The 19,360-nt window shown below is 47.2% G+C and overlaps 1 protein-coding gene across 4 annotated transcripts in view; it reads left to right on the top strand.

The window, feature by feature from the left end:
* lrp5 (low density lipoprotein receptor-related protein 5) overlaps positions 1-19,360 on the top strand; it is a 58,049-nt gene that overhangs the window by 36,162 nt on the left and 2,527 nt on the right. For 2 of the 4 annotated variants that reach the window (XM_080842657.1, XM_080842656.1), the window contains exons 9-23: positions 6,027-6,243; positions 7,747-8,036; positions 8,257-8,483; positions 9,777-9,961; positions 10,193-10,516; positions 11,340-11,536; positions 11,824-12,041; positions 14,330-14,520; positions 15,458-15,664; positions 15,959-16,084; positions 16,406-16,642; positions 16,789-16,902; positions 18,117-18,356; positions 18,802-18,944; positions 19,047-19,144. In XM_080842657.1, coding sequence (XP_080698783.1) covers positions 6,027-6,243; positions 7,747-8,036; positions 8,257-8,483; positions 9,777-9,961; positions 10,193-10,516; positions 11,340-11,536; positions 11,824-12,041; positions 14,330-14,520; positions 15,458-15,664; positions 15,959-16,084; positions 16,406-16,642; positions 16,789-16,902; positions 18,117-18,356; positions 18,802-18,944; positions 19,047-19,144 — 3,014 coding nt within the window. Of the gene's footprint in view, positions 1-6,026; positions 6,244-7,746; positions 8,037-8,256; positions 8,484-9,776; positions 9,962-10,192; positions 10,517-11,339; positions 11,537-11,823; positions 12,042-14,329; positions 14,521-15,457; positions 15,665-15,958; positions 16,085-16,405; positions 16,643-16,788; positions 16,903-18,116; positions 18,363-18,801; positions 18,945-19,046; positions 19,145-19,360 lie in introns of all 4 variants that reach the window. The other 2 variants (XM_080842655.1, XM_080842654.1) reach the window with 1 other exon arrangement.

The following is a 19,360-nucleotide window of genomic DNA, read 5'->3' as shown; positions in this document are numbered from 1 at the left end:
AGCACAGGTGTGGTGTGCAGTTTGGCCTGCAGATATTTTGTCGGTGAAGGCAGCGGTTCCTGCTTCCCTCTCCTGGCATAGATTCTGCACTATAGCCCCATTAAGTGTGGCCATTCCCCTTTTCTGGTGAAGGTAGTGCTTTCGCTCCCTGCTCCCAGCTCAGGTGTGATTTATAAAATATTTGTCAGTGACGGTGAGTAGTCCCTGCTTCCCTCTCCTGGCATAGATTCTGCGCTATAGCCCCATTAAGTGTGGCCATTCCCCTTTTCTGGTGAAGGTAGTGCTTTCGCTCCCCGCTCCCAGCTCAGGTGTGATTTATAAAATATTTGTCGGTGACGGCAGCGGTTCCTGCCTCCCTCTCCCGGCATCTATTCTGCATCTATATCTATTCTATATTTATGCTGATTAACCCATTGAGTTGGCTATTCCCCTCTCCTGGTGAGGGTAGTGCTCTCGCTCCCCTCTCCAAGCACAGGGTTGGTTTGTAGTTTGGCCTGCAGGTATTTTGTCGGTGATGGCAGCGGTTCCTGCCTCCCTCTCCCGGCATCTGCTCTGCACCGTATAATTCGTTGTGTGTGGCCATCCACCCTCTCCTGGTGAAGGTAGTGCTCTCGCTCCCCGCTCCCAGCACAGGTGTGGTTTGTAACTGCTGGCCTGTGAATATTGTCGGTGGAGGCAGCGGTTCCGTCTATTCTGATTGTCCCCATTATGTTGGGACCATTATCCACTACTGAGGCTTACTACTACCGTTCTCTCTCAGTGGTGCGGGGGTTGCAGACATGGTGGGCAACCACTCTTGTGCGGCCTGCATGGCCCTCTGCAGCTGGAGGGTGGCCATGAGCGATGCCCCTTTTGTCTCTGTGTCAAGCACCTGAGGGCAGGGTTTCAGACAACCCCTGCATGAATTGCAGCTACATACCGCAGGCAGTGAGGGCGGCTAGCTTGGCTGGGGCAGAGCAGCTGTTGGGTCTGTCACCTGAACAGCTGACAAGAGGTTGCTAGTTCGATTCCCTGTCGAAGCGCCCTTGAACAGACACTGGACCCCTGATTGCTCCTGATGTGCAGTGTGCCATCAGTGTAAATGTAGCGCTTTGGAAAAAGGTGCCTGCTAACTGACTGACCGTAAATATAAATACCCCAGCCCAGCGATGCAACCAAGCTGTCCACCCTCCTGGACAGGGGTGCCATCGAGCCGGTAGACCCCCTGACACAACCCGGGGGGTTCTACTCAACCTTTCTAGTATCACAGCAAGATGGCGGACTCCGTCCCATCCTCGACCTGAGGGGCCTCAACAGGTTCCCGAAGGTCTTGAGGTTCCGCATGCTGAGCATGGCGAGAGGTTCTGCGTACAATAACCAGGGGGGAGTGGTTTACGTCAGTAGACCTCAAGGATGCCTACTTTCATGTACCCATAGCACCACACCACAGATGGTTCTGCGGTTGCGCTTCAGGGACATCACTTTCAGTTCAGGGTGCTCCCAGTTGGCCTCTCCCTTCCCCACGTGCCTTCATCAGGTGTGTGGTGGCAGCCCTCTCACCCCTACAGTCGCAGGGCATGACAATCTTGCCGTACCTGGGCGACTGGCCCCTTGTGCCCCGTCCTGGTCTCAGATGGCCCTGGACACGCTGCATCTCCTTCAATTAACAAAGAGCTGCCTGGTCCAATCGCAGATCACACGCGGGGTGCCGCTGCGCCTCCCCGACAGGAAGGATCTCCTGTCTCAGTTACAGGGTCAGATATGGCATCCCGACCCTCATCGGTTGCAGCTGTTGGCCTGGCCGCCGCAGGGCCCAACCCACTGCTGACAGATGTTCGGACGTTGTCCGTAATACCATACTGAATGCCCGGGCGTCCTCTACCCGGGCGCAGTATGAGGACAGGTGGCAGCTGTTTGCCGCATGGCGAGGGCCCCGTGCTTGCGTGGTCCCGAGCGCCTTAGAGTTCCTCCACTCACTCCTGGATGGGGGCCGGTCCCCGGCTACCCTGGGGGTGTATGTGGCAGCTATCCCCCCGACATTCTCTGGTGGATAATGACACGGTGGGGAGCCACAGGTTGGTGTCCCCTTTTTTCTGAGGAGCGCATTACGGCTTCGTCCTCCACAAGCACGGCGCGCCCCAGCGTGGGATCTGCACCTTGTGCTTGAGGCCTTGTGTTGTCTCCTTTTGAACCCCTGGCTCAGGCAGAGCTAAAGTGGGTCTCTAACAAGACGCCTTTCTCGTCGCTGTCGCATTGGCGAAGCACGTTGGGAAGCTCCATGCACTGTCCATGAGCGGCCCCTGTTAGGTGGAGCCTGGATGGCCCAGGGGTTACCCTGTGGCCGAATTCAGTTTCTTCTGAAGGTTACACAGTCAACCTCAATCGACCTATCCACCTGCCGCAACTTATTCCCCCTGAGGGGGAAGACAGGTTGAAATTACTGTGCCCTGTGCGGGCCCTGAGGGCATATGTGACTGCGACCGCAGGTATTCGGCGGTCGAATCAGCTTCCTCTGCTATGGTGACCCTAGGAGGGGCTCTGCTTTTTCCAAGCAGCGACTGTCCCACCGGGTGGTGGAGGCCATCACCCAGGCGTATAAAGGAAGTGGGCACCCCCTGCCATCCGGGGTGAGGTGCCACTCCACCAGAACTGTCTCGACATCCTGGGCAGCCTCGTGGGGCATTCCCCGGGAAGATGTCTGCGAGGCAGCGTCATGGGCATCACCTAGTACCTTCTCCAGGTTCTACCGGGTGAACGTGGCCACTCCTCAGCTGTTGGCTGTGATCCTGTCACCTAAACATATAGGGAAGTGGGCACCCCCTGCCATCCGAGGTGAGGTGCCACTTCACCAGAGCTGTCTCGACATCCTGGGCAGCCTCGCGGGGCATTCCCCTGGAAGATGTCTGCAAAGCAGCGTCATGGGCATCACCTGGTACCTTCTCCAGGTTCTACCGGGTGGGTGTTGCCACTCCTCAGCCATTGGTTGTGATCCTGTCACCTAAACATATATGGAAATGGGCACCCCTTGCTATCCGGGGTGAGGTGTCAATCCGCCAGAGCTGTCTCGACATCCTGGGCAGCCTCGCGGGGCATTCCCCTGGAAGATGTCTGCGAGGCAGCGTCATGTACATCACCTAGTACCTTCTCCAGGTTCTACCGGGTGTATGTTGCCACTCCCCAGCCGTTGGCTGTGGTCCTGTTGCGTGACTCTGCTGCTTCCTCTCAGTAAGGCAAGTGATAGAGTTCTTTGTGACTTTGTTGGTATACGTCATCCAGTGCTGAAAGCACCGTCTAGCGGTCAGTAAGGATAAAAAAAAATATAGACTATCCGGGGTCATCGGGGTCACGGGGTGACCTGCGCGTGCGCGAGATGGATCATCCAGTGCTGAAAACACCGTCTAGCGGTCATCCAGTGATTCATAGAACCGTAGTTACATACGTAACTTTCGATATATTCCCTTAAAAAAATAAAATTAAAAAAAAACAGGGAAATGCAAATATCCCAGACAACTCAGCCCAACTCAGCCAAGCTTGCACTTTTAAAAAAAGGATTAGTTTGACACACTGTATTCATTAGCAGAATTACCTGATCTGGCATATGTCATACTGTCATATTGAAGGGGACCCTGGTACCTATCTGTTTAAAGCTTCTGGCCTGGGGTGCCATCTGGTTTGGCACATGGCTTCAGGCCTGGAATGAAGTATGATCAAGTGTTCACCTTGGCTGTTTTCCTCTGCTTCTCTCACATTGTATACATTGCACATACATATATACACTATATTCATATACACATATATAGTATAGAGGCATGCTGTGCATAGATTGAAAATGGTCTATTAGCAATTAAGAATGATTTGTTTTGTTTTAACTTGAATTGGAAGTTACCATGAAGTTTTGTTTCGGTGTCAGAACCCCCATTTCAGGAGGCGATTCGGTTTTAGAAATGATTTTGAAAAAGAGAATCCCATTCCGTCCAGTTTTCATTGTTGTGATGACCTTTGCAGTACCTGTATTTTTTGCTTCCTCAGAGGATTGCTGATTCCTTTTCCCTCTCTCCCACACTTCCACTGCTCATGGTGTTCCAGTGCTGTTTGTGCAGACTTCATTGGACTCTTATTCTGGCGCTGCCTTTGTATGAGGGTGAAAAATGTATTTCGGCCCACCGCATTCAACTGCTGCATTTTCTCTCACTCTCTCTGACTCGCTCTCCTTGTCTCTTATTCCCTCTGTGTCTCTTGTGGTACCTTGGAGAGGAAACCGCACGATGCACCAGCTGTAGGAAGCAAGGGGCTGAATTACAGAAATAAATCATGTCGACACTCCTAGAGGGCAGCAGCCCCTGGCAGGCAGCCGGCCCTCCACTCGGCCTGCTTCCCCCAGCCGCCCTCCACACAGGAAGCAGTGCAGGACAGCCCAGAGACACGCGGGGAGGAAGTCTTTGTTTTAAGAGCCCCCTTCACACCAAAAAATATGCCACATTAATCCCGCCTGTCACCCCATGCACACCGTCCGCAGGCATAAATCGCTCATCAGCCGCTGACAGGTCTTGAGGAAGCACTGGGTCTATTTTTTTTATCACCAGTTCTCTTTTTTTAAGTCCCAGTTCATTTTTAAAGAGTTCTCAAGAGTGGCAAAGGCAATACACTGATAACACAGGTTTTTAAGGGAAAGTATTTGTTTGTGGAAGAGTTCCAGTAGTGACCTCACATACACAGTATTTTCCCTGCAAAACACATTCATGCTTTAGTCATTCATCCTTTTTAATCCTCACTCACTTAAAGAGCAGATGATCATAACATTGGCGTAGCTTTTTGACACTAAATATTTCGGCTGACATTTCTAAGGGCTTAGGCCTAGAGGAAGTTGCCTTGTCATTCATCCATTTTGTTTTAGTGGGTTTGATTGCTCATTAAAGAGGCAGTTCGAGATTCAGTTTTGCGAAAGGTTGCTGATATTTGAGCTCAGCAACCAATCAAATGACACCCTTCCCTTCCATGTTCCTGAAGCCCTGTGTTGATTGGCTGGGATTGAACAGACAGCTGGAGAACTGTGGGCAAGCCACTGAATTTGACAAAGTGTATGGGATTAGAACCACTTTGAAATCTGCAGGAGTTGCCACAATTCATATTTGTTGGTTTAGTGCTGTAAGTATTTACTTCAGCTTACACCAGTTTGCCATAAAAAACCCTCCCGTCTATTTTGAGAATCACATTTTCTGTAATAGTAATGCAAGGATGGGATGCAGAGGCTATAATTGCAGCCTTTTCAAAAACTTCAACAGTGGTTCCCAAGAGCACATTCAGTTCCAATACTCTCTCTCTCTCACTCACTCTCTCTCTCACCCTCTCTCTCTGTCTCACTCCCTCTCTCTTACTCTCTCTCTCTCACCCTCTCTCTCTGTCTCACGCTCTCTCCCTCTTTCTCAACCTCTTTCTCTGTCTCACTCTCCCTCCCTCTCTCTCTCACTCTCCCTCTCTCTCACACTTTCATGCTTTGGCACCACTCCCCATATCACTTTACCTAATTTTCTCTTCTATAATGGATGCCTTGTGACTGGAATCCTATACTGTCACATTTATTCATTTAACATGTGATATACTCTGCAGAAGTAAGGATTGTGTTGTGCCTTCTATTCTGTACAGACAAACTTGTGTTTTGGCTTTAACCATATAATCAGTCATGCCACCCCCAATTGCTGAAAATAGGTTCTCTGTTTGGTAATTGTGTGCCGAGTTTTGTTTTTTGAGCAGTGTGTTGGTTTATAAATACTCTAAGTAATGATCAGAAATGCTGGATCTATAAAGTTAATTCAACACCTGTTTTTTAACACCGTTGAAAGGCCAATAAAGTTGTTGACTCATTGATTTGTTACATTCAGTAAACATGCCTCATGACATCATTTGTCTGGCTCTGGCAGACAATCTCAGCATCCCATCGGTTTGAACGTTAATAAATAAACAAGTTGCAGTGCCTGTGTTTAGGTGTGGCTTTTGCTCTCCGTGAGAAACTGCTGCTCACGCACCCCCACTCCCCTCCTCTGCCCCAGGTGATCAACATCGATGGCACAGGGAGGATGACTCTGCTGGAGGACAAGCTGCCGCACATCTTTGGCTTCACGCTGCTCGGGGACTTCATCTACTGGACCGACTGGCAGAGGCGGAGCATCGAGCGGGTCCACAAGCACACCGCCGAGCGGGAGATCATCATCGACCAGCTGCCTGACCTCATGGGCCTCAAGGCCACCAAAGTCACTGAGACGTTCGGTAAGGGAACAGCCCCTCTCGGATAAGACGGCCATCTCTGTTTTGGGTGTGAAAGAATGTCCATTATATTAGTCAATGTTGCTGCTCTTAGAGAGAATTGTAGTCACGTTAAAAGGCCACTGCATGAGGATAGTACTTCTGACCGATTTTGGACTTTAAAGGTGCTCTATGTAGTTCTGACTAGCTGTTGGCTAGCTATTTCTCACTCTACACTCCAAGATGATATAAGCTACATGTAACATAAAATCATTTATAAGATTAAAAGATATCTAGGCAGCCATCAGTATATCCATCAATGTTTATTGGTTTATTGATTTATTGATATTAACTAAGTCTAGGTAGAAATACCACTGTAGGTGTAGTCCATGATTCTTATCTAAATACATTTTTTTATGTACTTTGCGCTAAAAGAAACTCTGGTGTTGGACCCTGTAAATGGGAAACAGACCTAGTGGCATATCGGACCGACCCGTAAACAATCCCAGCCAATCAACACGTTGCTTCAGGAGCACAAAAAGGAGGGGTACAATTTGATTGGCTGTTGAGTTAAAATATCAACAACCTTGATGTATTCCTCCAGCTTATATACACATATAGAGACAGGATGTTTGCTTGTGATTTAGACTCCGGATTCGATAATGGACTGGCTTGTTTGTAACCGACCTCGTTACTCTCCACAGACCTGGTGGTGAGATGTTTACAAGGTGCCTTCACCTTAACATTCCCCGCTCTCTTGTGTGACTGAGAGGAAGTTGGGTTCCTTTGTTGTGGTAAACTAATTGGGGTGGAAGTGCCAGTCTAGCTTTGATGAAAATCTTCCCTCTTTAAGTGTTATGAAGGTGAATTTATTTATTTATAGGCTTTTGTTGGCCCCTTGAACGTTTCCCAGACGTTAATTGGTGTGAGATGCCTCATAAGTCTCCTCTCAGCTTTTACTGTAGTGCGGTCATTAGCATCAGTATACAGAGCGCTGATTTAGCTGTGTGGTTCTGAAACATCGATGGAGTAGGTTTAGGTTGATAGGGCAACTGACTTGCATTTACATCTGTACTGGTGAAAAGCAGATACTCCAGATACTCAGAGAATAAACCTTGGCAAGCAGTCGTGATTTTAGTTAGTCACATTCATTTGCTGTCCATACTAATAGCCAAATATACATGCCCTAGTCTGTTGTTGCGATTCAGAAAACAGTTCAGAGCAGTGCTCTCCACATACACGTACGTAATGTAAAGACGACAGCTGTATGCTATGCACTGTATGCTATGCACTGTATGCTATGCACTGTATGCTTAACCTTTAAACGAACAGCAGTTTAGCCATTGGAGATTTACCAGAGAATGCTAAAACAACAGTGAGCGTTCTTTATCATCAGATTTGTCTAACTGTTTTGTTTTTTATTTAGTACAGGCAAGAGTCAATCTGGTCACTGCACAGTGATAAAAGCGCAATGTTCCTCAATGTTCTCTCTTTCTCTGTTTCTCCTCCTCTCTCCATGAACGACAGGAACAAATGGCTGTGCGGACACCAATGGCGGCTGCAGCCACCTTTGTTTCCACCGGCCGCAGGGCTTGCGCTGCGCCTGCCCCATGGGTCTGGAGCTGCTGAGCGACCTGCGCACCTGCGTGGTGCCAGAGGCCTTCCTGCTCTTCACCAACCGCGCAGACATACGCAGCATCTCCCTGGGCACCAACAGCCACGACGTGGCCATCCCCCTCACGGGCGTCAAGGAGGCCTCCGCCCTGGACTTCGACGTGCTCGAGAACCGCATCTACTGGACCGATGTCAGCACTAAGGTAAACTTTTGGTTCCGAATGATGTTGGAATATGAAAGTAGATGAAGCATCCTCATTCCCCCAAACCATCTGCACTGTATGGACGTGTATTCCAGCACAGTGAATAGAAATGAATATGTGCGTGTAAGATGTTTAAGTGTAAGTGTATGTGTTGGTGTAGTTGTCTCGTCTAGCATGACCTGTGCTCTGTAAGTCACTCTTCCCCCCTCTCTGTTCTCAGACCATAAGCCGAGCCTTTATGAACGGCTCCTCGGTGGAACACGTGATTGAGTTTGGTTTAGACTACCCGGAGGGCATGGCCGTGGACTGGATGGGCCGTAATGTCTACTGGGCGGACACCGGCACCAACCGCATAGAGGTGGCCCGCCTCGATGGCCAGTACCGGCAGGTTCTGGTCTGCAAAGATTTAGACAACCCACGTTCTCTAGCCCTTGACCCAGCTAATGGGTAAGTGGGTCTCTGGTCTTTTTGAGCTATACTAGTTAAAACCTCCTTTGAACTGAAGTGAATACCCAGAGCCAATTACAGTTCTGTTTGAGAGTTTCTTTTCACCATGCAGCAAAGCATAGTGCAATTTATAATTGTTTTAGAATTAATGTTCTTCTGTGCCCACTCATGCATTGATGATATTTACAGAAGTTTATATAATATAACTTGAGCTATTTGTAAACGTCCCGTAAATCCATTCTCATTCTGTACACCCATTGCCAAAGAAGAACACACTCGAGTCGACAAATACAGCTGCTCTAGTTACGGCAAACATAACTAGCAGTTTGAGTTGGAAAATATCCAGTTTACCCCGAGTCATTTATGATAAAATGAAAGCTTTCTGCAAGTAGCAATTATGCAATTCGTATCACAAAGTTAGCTTCACGTAGTGTTGTGTTTATTGTGCGTTGTATCTAATTTGTGTTTTTTTTCATAGAATTTTAGTTAAAATGATTAAGTTAAGTCTGTACTGTAGAGTACAGTACTGGGTACTGGGTACTGTGTAATGTGAAGTCTTTAGTCTGAGCAGCACAAAGTCTCGTTTTACCAATTTTTCGAGATTGTGTGTGTTTGTGTGTGTCTGCGTTTTCATGTGAAAACATGCTTGTGCCAACATGCCAGCACTTCTGCGCATTACTCCGGGCATGAAGTCATGTTCCAGAAGGCTGCTGAAGGCATTCCTGCGGCCTCTCAGGCATCCTGTCCCTTTGTTAACATGTGTTAGGATTGGCCTAGTTGCCCAGGTGGAGATCCTGCACGCAGCTAAAGCACCCCCTACTAATTCAGATTTGGTGCCAAAATTTGGAGAGATTTAAGCTACAGATGGGATTCCCCTCCCTTGAGGTCTTCTGTTAATATTATAAGGGCCCCATTCTGTTCAAGGATGCCAGAGCAGATTTAGCATACCTGATGATAAACCATTCTCAAGGTGAAGAAAGGATCCTGGGACTAGGGTTTGCTTCTGTATTCTTAAGATCTGTATATAGTTTTAATTTCATTTTTTAATTATCATGTTACATTCTAAAGATTTGTTTTGTAAATTTCAATCTAGCTTCACCAGTCATTTTATAGTGATTTTATATAGCAGTGATTTCAATAGTTTTTTTACGAAACCTGTATTTGACTAGCATCAATTTGAAGAAACAACTTCCAGAAGCGGCCCCTTTCCTATATAGTGGCCGAGTGTAGAAAAATATGCTAATGGTCATGTCAATGGTAGACTGGTGTTGATAAGCCCCTGCCTGTGCGCAGCTACATGTACTGGACAGAGTGGGGTGGCAGGCCCAGGATCGCCAGGGCCCACATGGATGGGAGCAACATCATGACTCTGGTGGAGAAGGTGGGCCGCGCAAATGGCCTCACTATCGACTACATCGACCAGCGGCTCTACTGGACTGACCTGGACACGTGCATGATTGAGTCCAGTAACATGCAAGGTACACAAGCTAATACCTGACCTGTACCTTCACATACACGCAGACACATGCATAGATTAGTATTTAAAGCGAATAGAATCAGTACCCTTAGCAGTTCACTCTCTAGAGTCTAGATACATTGTTAATTTGCTCCTTTTTGTGAAAGAATGTGATGGTTGTAAACATTGCAAGGTACACATCTCGCTGCTCCCATGCTGAATGCTAAAGCATGTTTCCCCTCTGCCCCATCAGGTCAGGACAGGGAGATCGTGGCAGATGACCTGCCCCATCCCTTCGGTCTGACGCAGTACAGCGACTACATCTACTGGACGGACTGGAACCTGCGCAGCATCGAGCGGGCGGACAAGCGCAGCGGCCTGAACCGCACGGTGGTGCAGCACCACCTTGAGTACGGCATGGACATCCGGGTGTTCCACTCCTCGCGGCAGGACGGCGCCAACGAGTGCTCCCAGAACAACGGCCTCTGCTCCCACCTGTGCCTAGCCTCGCCCTCCGGGGCGCAGTGCCGCTGTGCCTCCCACTACACGCTCGACTCCAACGGCCGCAACTGTACCTGTGAGTGTCAGAGGTTAGGGTTTGGCAACACGATGGTTGTTAGCTTGCATGTGATCCCAGAGAATAAGTTCAACCATATTAAGTTCAAGTTCATAAGTTATCTTTGGTAAACCAGAGCAGAACCTGGGGAAGGTTTTGTGGTATTTCATGAGCAGCAGATATTCAAATAGTTTGCATAGAACCTGTGCTCAAACGACAGCTCGTGTGTTCTTAAAGATCTAGTCCACGATTCTGTTTGGCTTTTACAAACAAATCGATTGTTGATATGTGAGCTCAAATAACAATCAAATTACACTCCTTTCTTCCATGCTCCTGAAACATTGTGCTTATTTGGCTGGGATTGCTTATGGTTTGGTCTGAGCCACTGCGGACTGCACTTTTAAAGACAGATGTTTGGAAAGGAAGTGACTTATAGGTTGGACTGCCTTGTTAGTCTGATAGTAAGACTAATAGATGGAGAGATGTCTAATAGGTCAGAAAGATGTTTATCTCGCTTACTTCTGAAGGTTGGTGGAGGATTGTTGATTGTGGATTTGCTGCTGTTTCTTTGTCATACGTTTTTGGTCAAGATAGTAGAAACTACATTTAATCTCGATAAGGCTGATTATAAATACTCGTAGTAATTATGATATTTTTTCGAAAGGCCCTCTGTACTGTGTTATCTGCTTTATAATGGCACCAAACATTTTTTTTAACGCCGCTAAATGGTTCAGGATGAAGAACTGTAATTTGCATCCTTCTCATTTGACACCATTGGCTCTATAAAACTTGTCTTCTTTGCGATCTCTAATTCTCCTGTCATCTCCTCCTGCCTCCTCTCCAGCTCCCTCCAGCTTCCTGCTGTTCAGCCAGAAGGCCTCCATCAGCCGCATGGTCCTGGGGGAGCAGAGCCCAGATATCATCCTGCCCATCCACGTGCAGCGCAGCGTCCGGGCCATCAGCTACGACCCACTGGAGTACCTCGTGTACTGGGTGGACGGCCGCGGGAACATCAGACGGGCACGCGATGACGGAACCCAGGTAAGGAATTTGACCCTTCCCAACTGCTCTTGAGCGTGACATTTAGCAGAATTAACCTAGTTTTGTAACATGAGCATTTTTTCATACATTCAAATTTAGAATTGTACTATAATCAAAATTGCTATAACTATTTCAAAGTCAGTCATGAATCATGGATGGATTTTTAGTGTAGTTGATGTTGAGCAGTGTTTTTTGTTGTGGCTTGAACATGGCCATCATCTGTCTTCCTCTGCGTTTGGGACGTCTGTGCGTCTGACGTGCTCCTGTTCGCTCTTCTCTTTGCACAGTCGTTCTCCGTGGTGTCCACCACTCCCATCTCCCACCAGTTGGACACGGTCAAGTTACCCCACGATCTGAGCCTGGACCCCTACAGCCGTACAGTGTATTGGACCTGCGAGACCACCAACACTATTAACATCCACCGGATGGATGGACGCTCCGTGGGTGTTGTCATCCGAGACGACGTGGACAAGCCCCGTGCCATTGTGGTTAACGCTGAGAAAGGGTGAGGGGAAGACATCTACTCTGAATGAGATGTTACGCTTTGAGCTCTTCTCTTTCTCTCTCTCGCACTGTGGCTCTTCGTGTTCAGGCAGGAGTGGCCTCTTCAGCAGCAGCAGTGCTGGGGTGATTAGGTGTCTGGTGAGCGGAGGCTGACGGCCTCTGTCATTAAGAGAGCTCAGTTTTGAGCGGGGTAGTTTTGATAAAATCCGAGGAGAGAGCCACACCCTTTAGTGGGGACCCGGGAGATGTGTTGCGTTAACCCCAAGCCCTCCTCGGAGCGCCATCTGCGGAGCACATGGGCCATCTGTGGCCCTGCGCCGCGGTCGGCGCTCGCTGGTGGTTGGGGCATGGTTAGGGTTTGGCCCTTTCCACTGTAATTGTGCCTGCCCATTGTTAGTGGGCCTGCCGTCCATGTTAGTTTCTATTTGCAGCTTTTTTCCCTTCTAAGCCAGTCCTGGCCGCACTGGAAAGCTTAATAAAATGCTGCAACATTTGTGTCGATAATCTTCGTCCTGAGGCCAACTCTGTGCACTTAAACTGCTAAGCTCACAGGGGAAGCCGTTCTGGCAGTGGTGATTGGCTGTGTCTGAAGTTTCTTTTTTTTCCCTATCTTTTTATAATTACTAGCTACTCTCCCCTCCCTGGTGGCTGTATATTTATAGGTGCCTTTCCTAGTAGCTGGAAATGCACTGCTCAAGTAAATGAAGTTGGGCCTGTCCCCAGAAACAAACACAGTGGAGCTGATCATAGACGGAGGTATATGGCTTGTGGTGGTCTTGCTCTGAAACTGGGAACTCAAGTTCCTATTGGATACAAGTTCTGCCCCACACTCCTGGTCCATTTCTGTCTCAAAGAGCTCTTACCATGGTACATCAGTGGGTGGCACTCTGGTGACGTGATGCCTAGTCTGGTACGTTGGACAGATGTCCGTCACTTCAAGGTCAGGTCTTTCCTTTTCGTTCCCTCTCTTATGGCTTGCTTGCTATTAAAACACAAAAATAGAAGCAAAAACGTATGTTCCAGACGCTTCATGTGTGGCTCAAGTCATTGTCCTGATTTTATTGTTCTACTGGAATTCCACTGGGAGGTCGAGGGAGTCTCCCTTTCACATTGATTATTGGTGTGATGTAATTGGCTGAGTGGCCCGGGTTGTGACAAGGCTTAGAATCACTTAGTCAGATGGATACATCACTAGAAACAACATTTGTCTACTGGACTTGTATTGGAGGATGGAAACTGAAAAGGAAAGTGTTCTTGGATTTTTGGCAGAACTGTCCCTGTAATTGTAAACATCTGTTTTGTGGATTTGTAATTCATTCTAAAAACTGACTTAGCAGTTAGGTGTGTTTTTTCCTCTTGCTCGAACACACATGTATTTGATCTGAACTTATCTGTTTGCCTCTGTCAAGCAGTACAGGCAAAACAAATTTGCCAGGGGGAATACTCTACTTTAAATTCTTCAGTGATAAAGTCACATGGGTCTCTACACTAAGCACACAGATCTTTCTCCTAATTACGCCATTCAGTCTGACACCCAGCTGGCACAAAGATAAGACATTCAGTATTGTTCACTTTGACATGCACACATGAAGCCTAACTAAATTGCAAGCAGATGAGGAAATGCTTTATTCTCCCTCCAGAATATTTTTTTCTAAATAAGTTATATACGAGACGAGAGTTTGGAGATGATAAAAACTGGCGTCAGACATAACAAACATTGTATGAGAAGTCTGTTCTTTTCAGAGGCCATTAGCTGCATTCTTTTTAGTGCATGTCAAAAATGTTCTGACCTCCTTCAATATCGACACTATCTATCTTTCAGCTGTCCACCAAATCAGACTTTTTATTATCTGTACTATGTGAAATGATTTTATTATCTCTTGAGCAACAGCTTCTCCACCAGCAACACTTCTAATCTCGAGTCATCTCTAGATAACTAGGGTGTGACCTCCATACCATAAAACATTTAGTCATAAAAATAACCTCTCACTCCTCGCACAAATATTCATCCTTTTCTTCCGTATTCACTCCTAAACACCTCTCGTAATCTAAAGAGATCTTAATGACTGAACTCTCTTGTGTTCAGTTACCAACTCTGATACTGTACTGAGTTGATGTTGTCAGGGGGACTTGAAGTGCATTGAGGCTCTTTGGCTGAGTAAGCATGTAAAGCAATGCTAAATGAGTTTTGAGTAAATGATTAGCAAAAGTAGATGATTAACAATATTATCTCGGTCATCAACTATATGACACTCACGTCCGTCTTCTTTGTCTTTGGTTTCTCCATAGGTACATGTACTTCACCACAGTGCAGGATCGCTCGGCCAAAATTGAGGGTGCGTCTCTGGACGGCACAGAGCGAGAGTCCCTTTTCACCACCAGCCTGATCAGGCCAGTGGCCCTGGCCCTCGACAACAAGCTGGGCAAGCTCTTCTGGGTGGACGCCGACCTGAAGCGCATCGAAAGCAGCGACCTCTCGGGTGAGGCCCTGTAAACAGTGCTGTAAACTTCTGCCCCTAATCAGACAAAGTGCCTTTCACAACTTGCCATTAAATCATAAACTGATGAGTGACACATTTTCACCTGCATTCTTAACCCTCATATACTGAGGCTGACCTATTTTTTTGCGGAACTCTCAGAGACCCACTGATATCAGTCAGGTTTGTTCTCTTAGTTTGCACAGGAGTAGTTCTGCTATGTTTATGAACTTTGAGAGGTTTTCGAAACAGAGTGCCCTTCTGCTTTTATTTAAGCAGAGATGCTCGCAGCTTTTTCTCTCACAGGATGCTACAGGATCAACATGTTTAGTGTCTTTTCCTGTCATTGAGCTATTTGCCTTGGACAGAGAGATCCTGATCTCACACTGACATGATTATGACACATCGTACTTGGTGATCTCCAAGTACGCCACCCAAAACAGTTCCCATGCAAACTTCAAACTGATGACACTGCAGGCTAGCATTGCGAAACCAACCCATAAACTCTCTTCCAAGTAGGATACAGTTTGAAGAGGCAGAGAGATTTTGTGCCTTGGAGGTTGGAGGTTTTTTGTGAAACTTGTGTGGCCCTTCCCCATTCTTCTGCACCACAACCCACCATTGAGGGTCATGTTATTAGCTGGCAGCTGCAGACCAGACAGATCATAACCAGATGCTAGTGTTAGGTTTTGATGTATGGGACAGATGAGCACTCCCTTCCTTACTTTGTTTGCCCCAGTACACTGGAAGCACCAATCGTCAGTTGAAAATGTGAAGTTAGACTAGACCAGCAGAGCAGCGTTCCTAACACTTCAGTCTTGACAGAGTATACAGAAGTAGAGAGTGGGATGATGTCACCAGCATAAATGAGTCAGAAATGATTCGCTTGTGGGTTACTGTAATACTCGATTCTCATTTGATCGTCGCTTCGTCCTCTCAGGAGCCAATCGGATTGTTCTTCAGGACAACATCTTGCAGCCTGTGGGTCTGACCGTGCTGGGCGACCACCTGTACTGGATCGACCGCCAGCAGCAGATGATCGAGCGCGTCGACAAGCTGACGGGAGAGAAGCGAACACGCATCCAGGGCCGCATCGTCTACCTGACCGGCATTCACGCCGTGGAGGACATGGACCTAAATGAGCTTGGTAGGGCCTAGCATCTGACTAGCTCACATAACTGAGTTATATTCACTATTCACAGCCAGTCAATGTATATGTAATCACTCAAATAGGCCTTTAAACACATGTAGAAATAATTTATCAAAAAATCAAAAGCCTTTCACTTGTCAGCCAGTTTATGTAACACTTTTGTCATAGTTGCAGTGTCACACTTTTGGTCAGTAGATCAGGACAATGCAATGTCTTATCTAATAATACTGAGAGTAGTCGCAGCTGTAGCAGTAGCAGTAGTTGTACATTAATCCATATTCCTTTCCACAGCGGCCCACCCGTGTTCCCGTGATAATGGTGGCTGTTCCCACATCTGTATCACCAAGGGTGACGGAACACCACGTTGCTCCTGCCCCATGCATCTGGTGCTGCTGCAAAATCTCCTCTCTTGTGGAGGTATGAGACCCTTCCTCTCAACACACACAAGTAGCTCCCCCTTGGCTCCATGGCACTGTAGTTCCCTTTGATCCCAGTGGCTACTTACTGCAATTCAGCGCTGTAGATTCAAAAAGATCCAGTCCATTTAAAAATGTCATTGAAGTCAGTGAAGCCCACAGAGATCTAACTTTGACATTTCTTGTGCTAAAATCCTCATTACCAGGTAGTTCCCATCTCTGCCAGTGAGCAAAGTAGTAGCAAAATTGAGAAGCTGGTATGAAAAAGGCCAGTAGCCAATGATGAGATATCTGTACTAATCTCTGGTGTCCCCCCTCATAGAACCCCCTACCTGCTCCTCGGAGCAGTTCACCTGTGCCACCGGAGACATTGACTGCATCCCCATGGCGTGGCGCTGCGACGGCTTTGCTGAGTGCGACGACAGCAGCGACGAGGAGAACTGCCCCGTCTGCTCGTCCCTCCAGTTCCAGTGTGACAAGGGCCAGTGCATCAGTGCCCAGCTGCGCTGCAACGGCGAGCCCGACTGCGCAGACAACTCTGATGAGCAGGACTGTGAAAGTAGGTCCCCCAGTCCACATTCAAATGAATTTCGATTATGAATGAAAGACTCCACTGTACGTAGGATTGAGGAGATGAGATTGTTGCAGTGAGTGTAATTGTAATGTAATGTAACTGGTGTATTATTGTACCTGTGTCCCAACCAGCCATCTGCCGGCCAAACCAGTTCCGCTGCAGCAACAGTCTGTGCATTCTTAAGAAGCAGCAGTGCGATTCCTACTCAGACTGTGCGGACAACTCAGACGAGATGTACTGCGATTGTGAGTTCACGTGCATCTCACACCAAATGTAACAAGACTGGCATATTGTTGCTGTCGGTGAGGTGTAATAAAAGCTCATTAAAGCAGGTTACAAGTTAAAAAGGTTATGGGTGTGAAGTGGGGTATAAGGTGTATGTCTAGTCATGTGGGTTTCACAATACCCATTCTCCTTTATGTCCTTTTAGTGGGGTCAAATTACCGTTAAAACATTATGAATGATTAGGGCATTGGATTCTCATAGATCGGCGCCAATGGGAAGTCATTGCAACGCAACCCCACGTGTTTTGTAACGCAAGTCGCATTCCACACAAACCAGATCCCTATGCCTTAGAGGCACATTATCTGTGGCACTACTCTGTTTAGGAAGCAGTGCAGCAGTGCTAGCCTGAGGGCAGTAAAACAAATACCACACGTGGTGGTGGTGGAAGACTAAAAATACTGCTGTTTACTATTCGCCATATAATAAACGATCTAACTCTGCTCAAGTCAAACAAGTGGAAACAGACCTTGGGCACACATCTGGGTCTGGGAACGCTACAACACATGAGGGCAAGACACCTCCCAACAGAAGGAAGTTCTCAAGCCCTCTGTCTGAAGAATAGAACTAAATCCATGCTCTTCAAAGAAGGACTGTGCTTAATCATAATCATCCAAGCCATTGCCCCAAACACAGTACGCAACTGTAGCCCACTAAGTAGAAGACCTTGTGGAGTTTTTTCATGAGGTAAAATCGTGCCTTAAATACGAATAAGCATGTGTATGATATGCGCTTGTAAACAGCAAACTGTAAAAGTGAAACACTAATCGCAATTGCAGTTTGGGCTACTACTTGTGAGACCGAATTTTGGACTTATTGCAACTAATTGTAATGTGCAAAAAGCTAATTGCAGTCATAATTTTACTGTTACAAAACAGACCACAGGATTTGAGTTTGTACACTCCTGAGCACTCAGATCGGAGGTTAATATTTTCATGTGATTTTTGGCCACTTTCGCTCTCAATTTTCTGTGTCAATTATCACGGAACGTCTTTCTCTTGGTGAGTCTCAAGGTCAGTAGGAAGACAGCGTCCAGTCTCTGTTGCTCTAGCTAGAGAATCTGTATGTGTGGTGTGTGTAAGATAGATTTGTTGATGAAATATGGATGGTCTGTGTCCCACTGTACTGTTTCTGAAGTGAGACATGAGTATGTGTTGTTCTCTGTGTCTCCTCACAGCAGATTTCATGCCCCCTCCCGGTGTAGATCTTCCTACCCATACCAGCACGGTTGTGCCCGTCATCTGCATCATCCTGTCCGTGTTCGTGATGGGTGGCATGTATTTCGTGTGCCAGCGTATGGTGTGTCGCTGCTACAAGGGGCCCAACGGGGCCTTCCCTCACGAGTACATCAGCGGCACGCCCCATGTGCCACTCAACTTCATCGCCCCCAGCAACTCCCAGCACGGCACCTTCACAGGTAAAGGTCAGCGCATCTCTTGACCTCCTGGCCTACTCTAACAAAGGGACGCTCCTCTTAGCTTCTCAGCTGGGGATGCCGTTTCAATACTAAAGTGCTTACAGTTGCCACTAGTTGGCCAGCTAGAAAGGGCCGAAGCCCCACCAACTAAACCAATAAATAGTAAAAGGTAGTGGATGTGCTCTAACCTTTAGCTTTTATCATCCAAACTCTTTAGCATGGCTAAATTGTGACAAGCTATCTGTGGATTACAAATTCTATAATTATATATTTCTCTTAACGCTGTTCCCCTGTGTTTGCTGTGATTATTATGTCTGGTGGGCTGCTGTAGTATTACAGCTTGTCTGTTGGAATACTGCAGTGTTTTTTTAGCCATATTTGTGGATGTTTATGGATGGAGATGTCACAGCATATGTTATATCACATGCTTGGGTGGCTCTTGCAGGGATCTCCTGTGGAAAGTCAATGATGAGCTCTGTGAGCCTGATGGGCAGCAGCAGCAGTGGTGCCCCCCTCTACGACAGGAACCACGTCACAGGGGCCTCTTCCAGCAGTTCCTCCAGCACCAAAGGAGTTTTCTACCCTCAGGTAACCAGTTCTTCCTGCTCATGCCCTGGCTGGGATAACCGGGCTGTTTCAAAGCAAAGTCATTTGATTATACCTCTTGTGAAATGTGCCTTTCTTTTGCAGATTCTCAACCCCCCTCCCTCGCCAGCCACAGACCGCTCACTTTACAATGCTGAGATCTTCTATTCTTCAAACAGTCCCTCCACAACCAGGTCTTACAGGTGAGCTCCCGCCCTCCCCTGGAACAAGCTTACAATCTTACTATTGGGCAGCCCTGGGATGTTAAGGGTTTTAACATGGGGGTATGATGAAAGCTTCAATATAATTGTACAGTTGTACTTTACAATTGCTCATTTAAATATATTTAAATCTAAGTGATTGTCATTAAACATAGTTCCACGTTGTTCCTATGGCTACAGATGTTCTTACCCTAAACA

Source organism: Sprattus sprattus, assembly GCF_963457725.1.
Source record: "Sprattus sprattus genome assembly, chromosome: 7".
Taxonomy (NCBI): domain Eukaryota; kingdom Metazoa; phylum Chordata; class Actinopteri; order Clupeiformes; family Clupeidae; genus Sprattus; species Sprattus sprattus.
The sequence above is the reverse complement of the archived record's forward strand: the minus strand, read 5'-3'. Positions and strand labels throughout refer to the sequence as shown.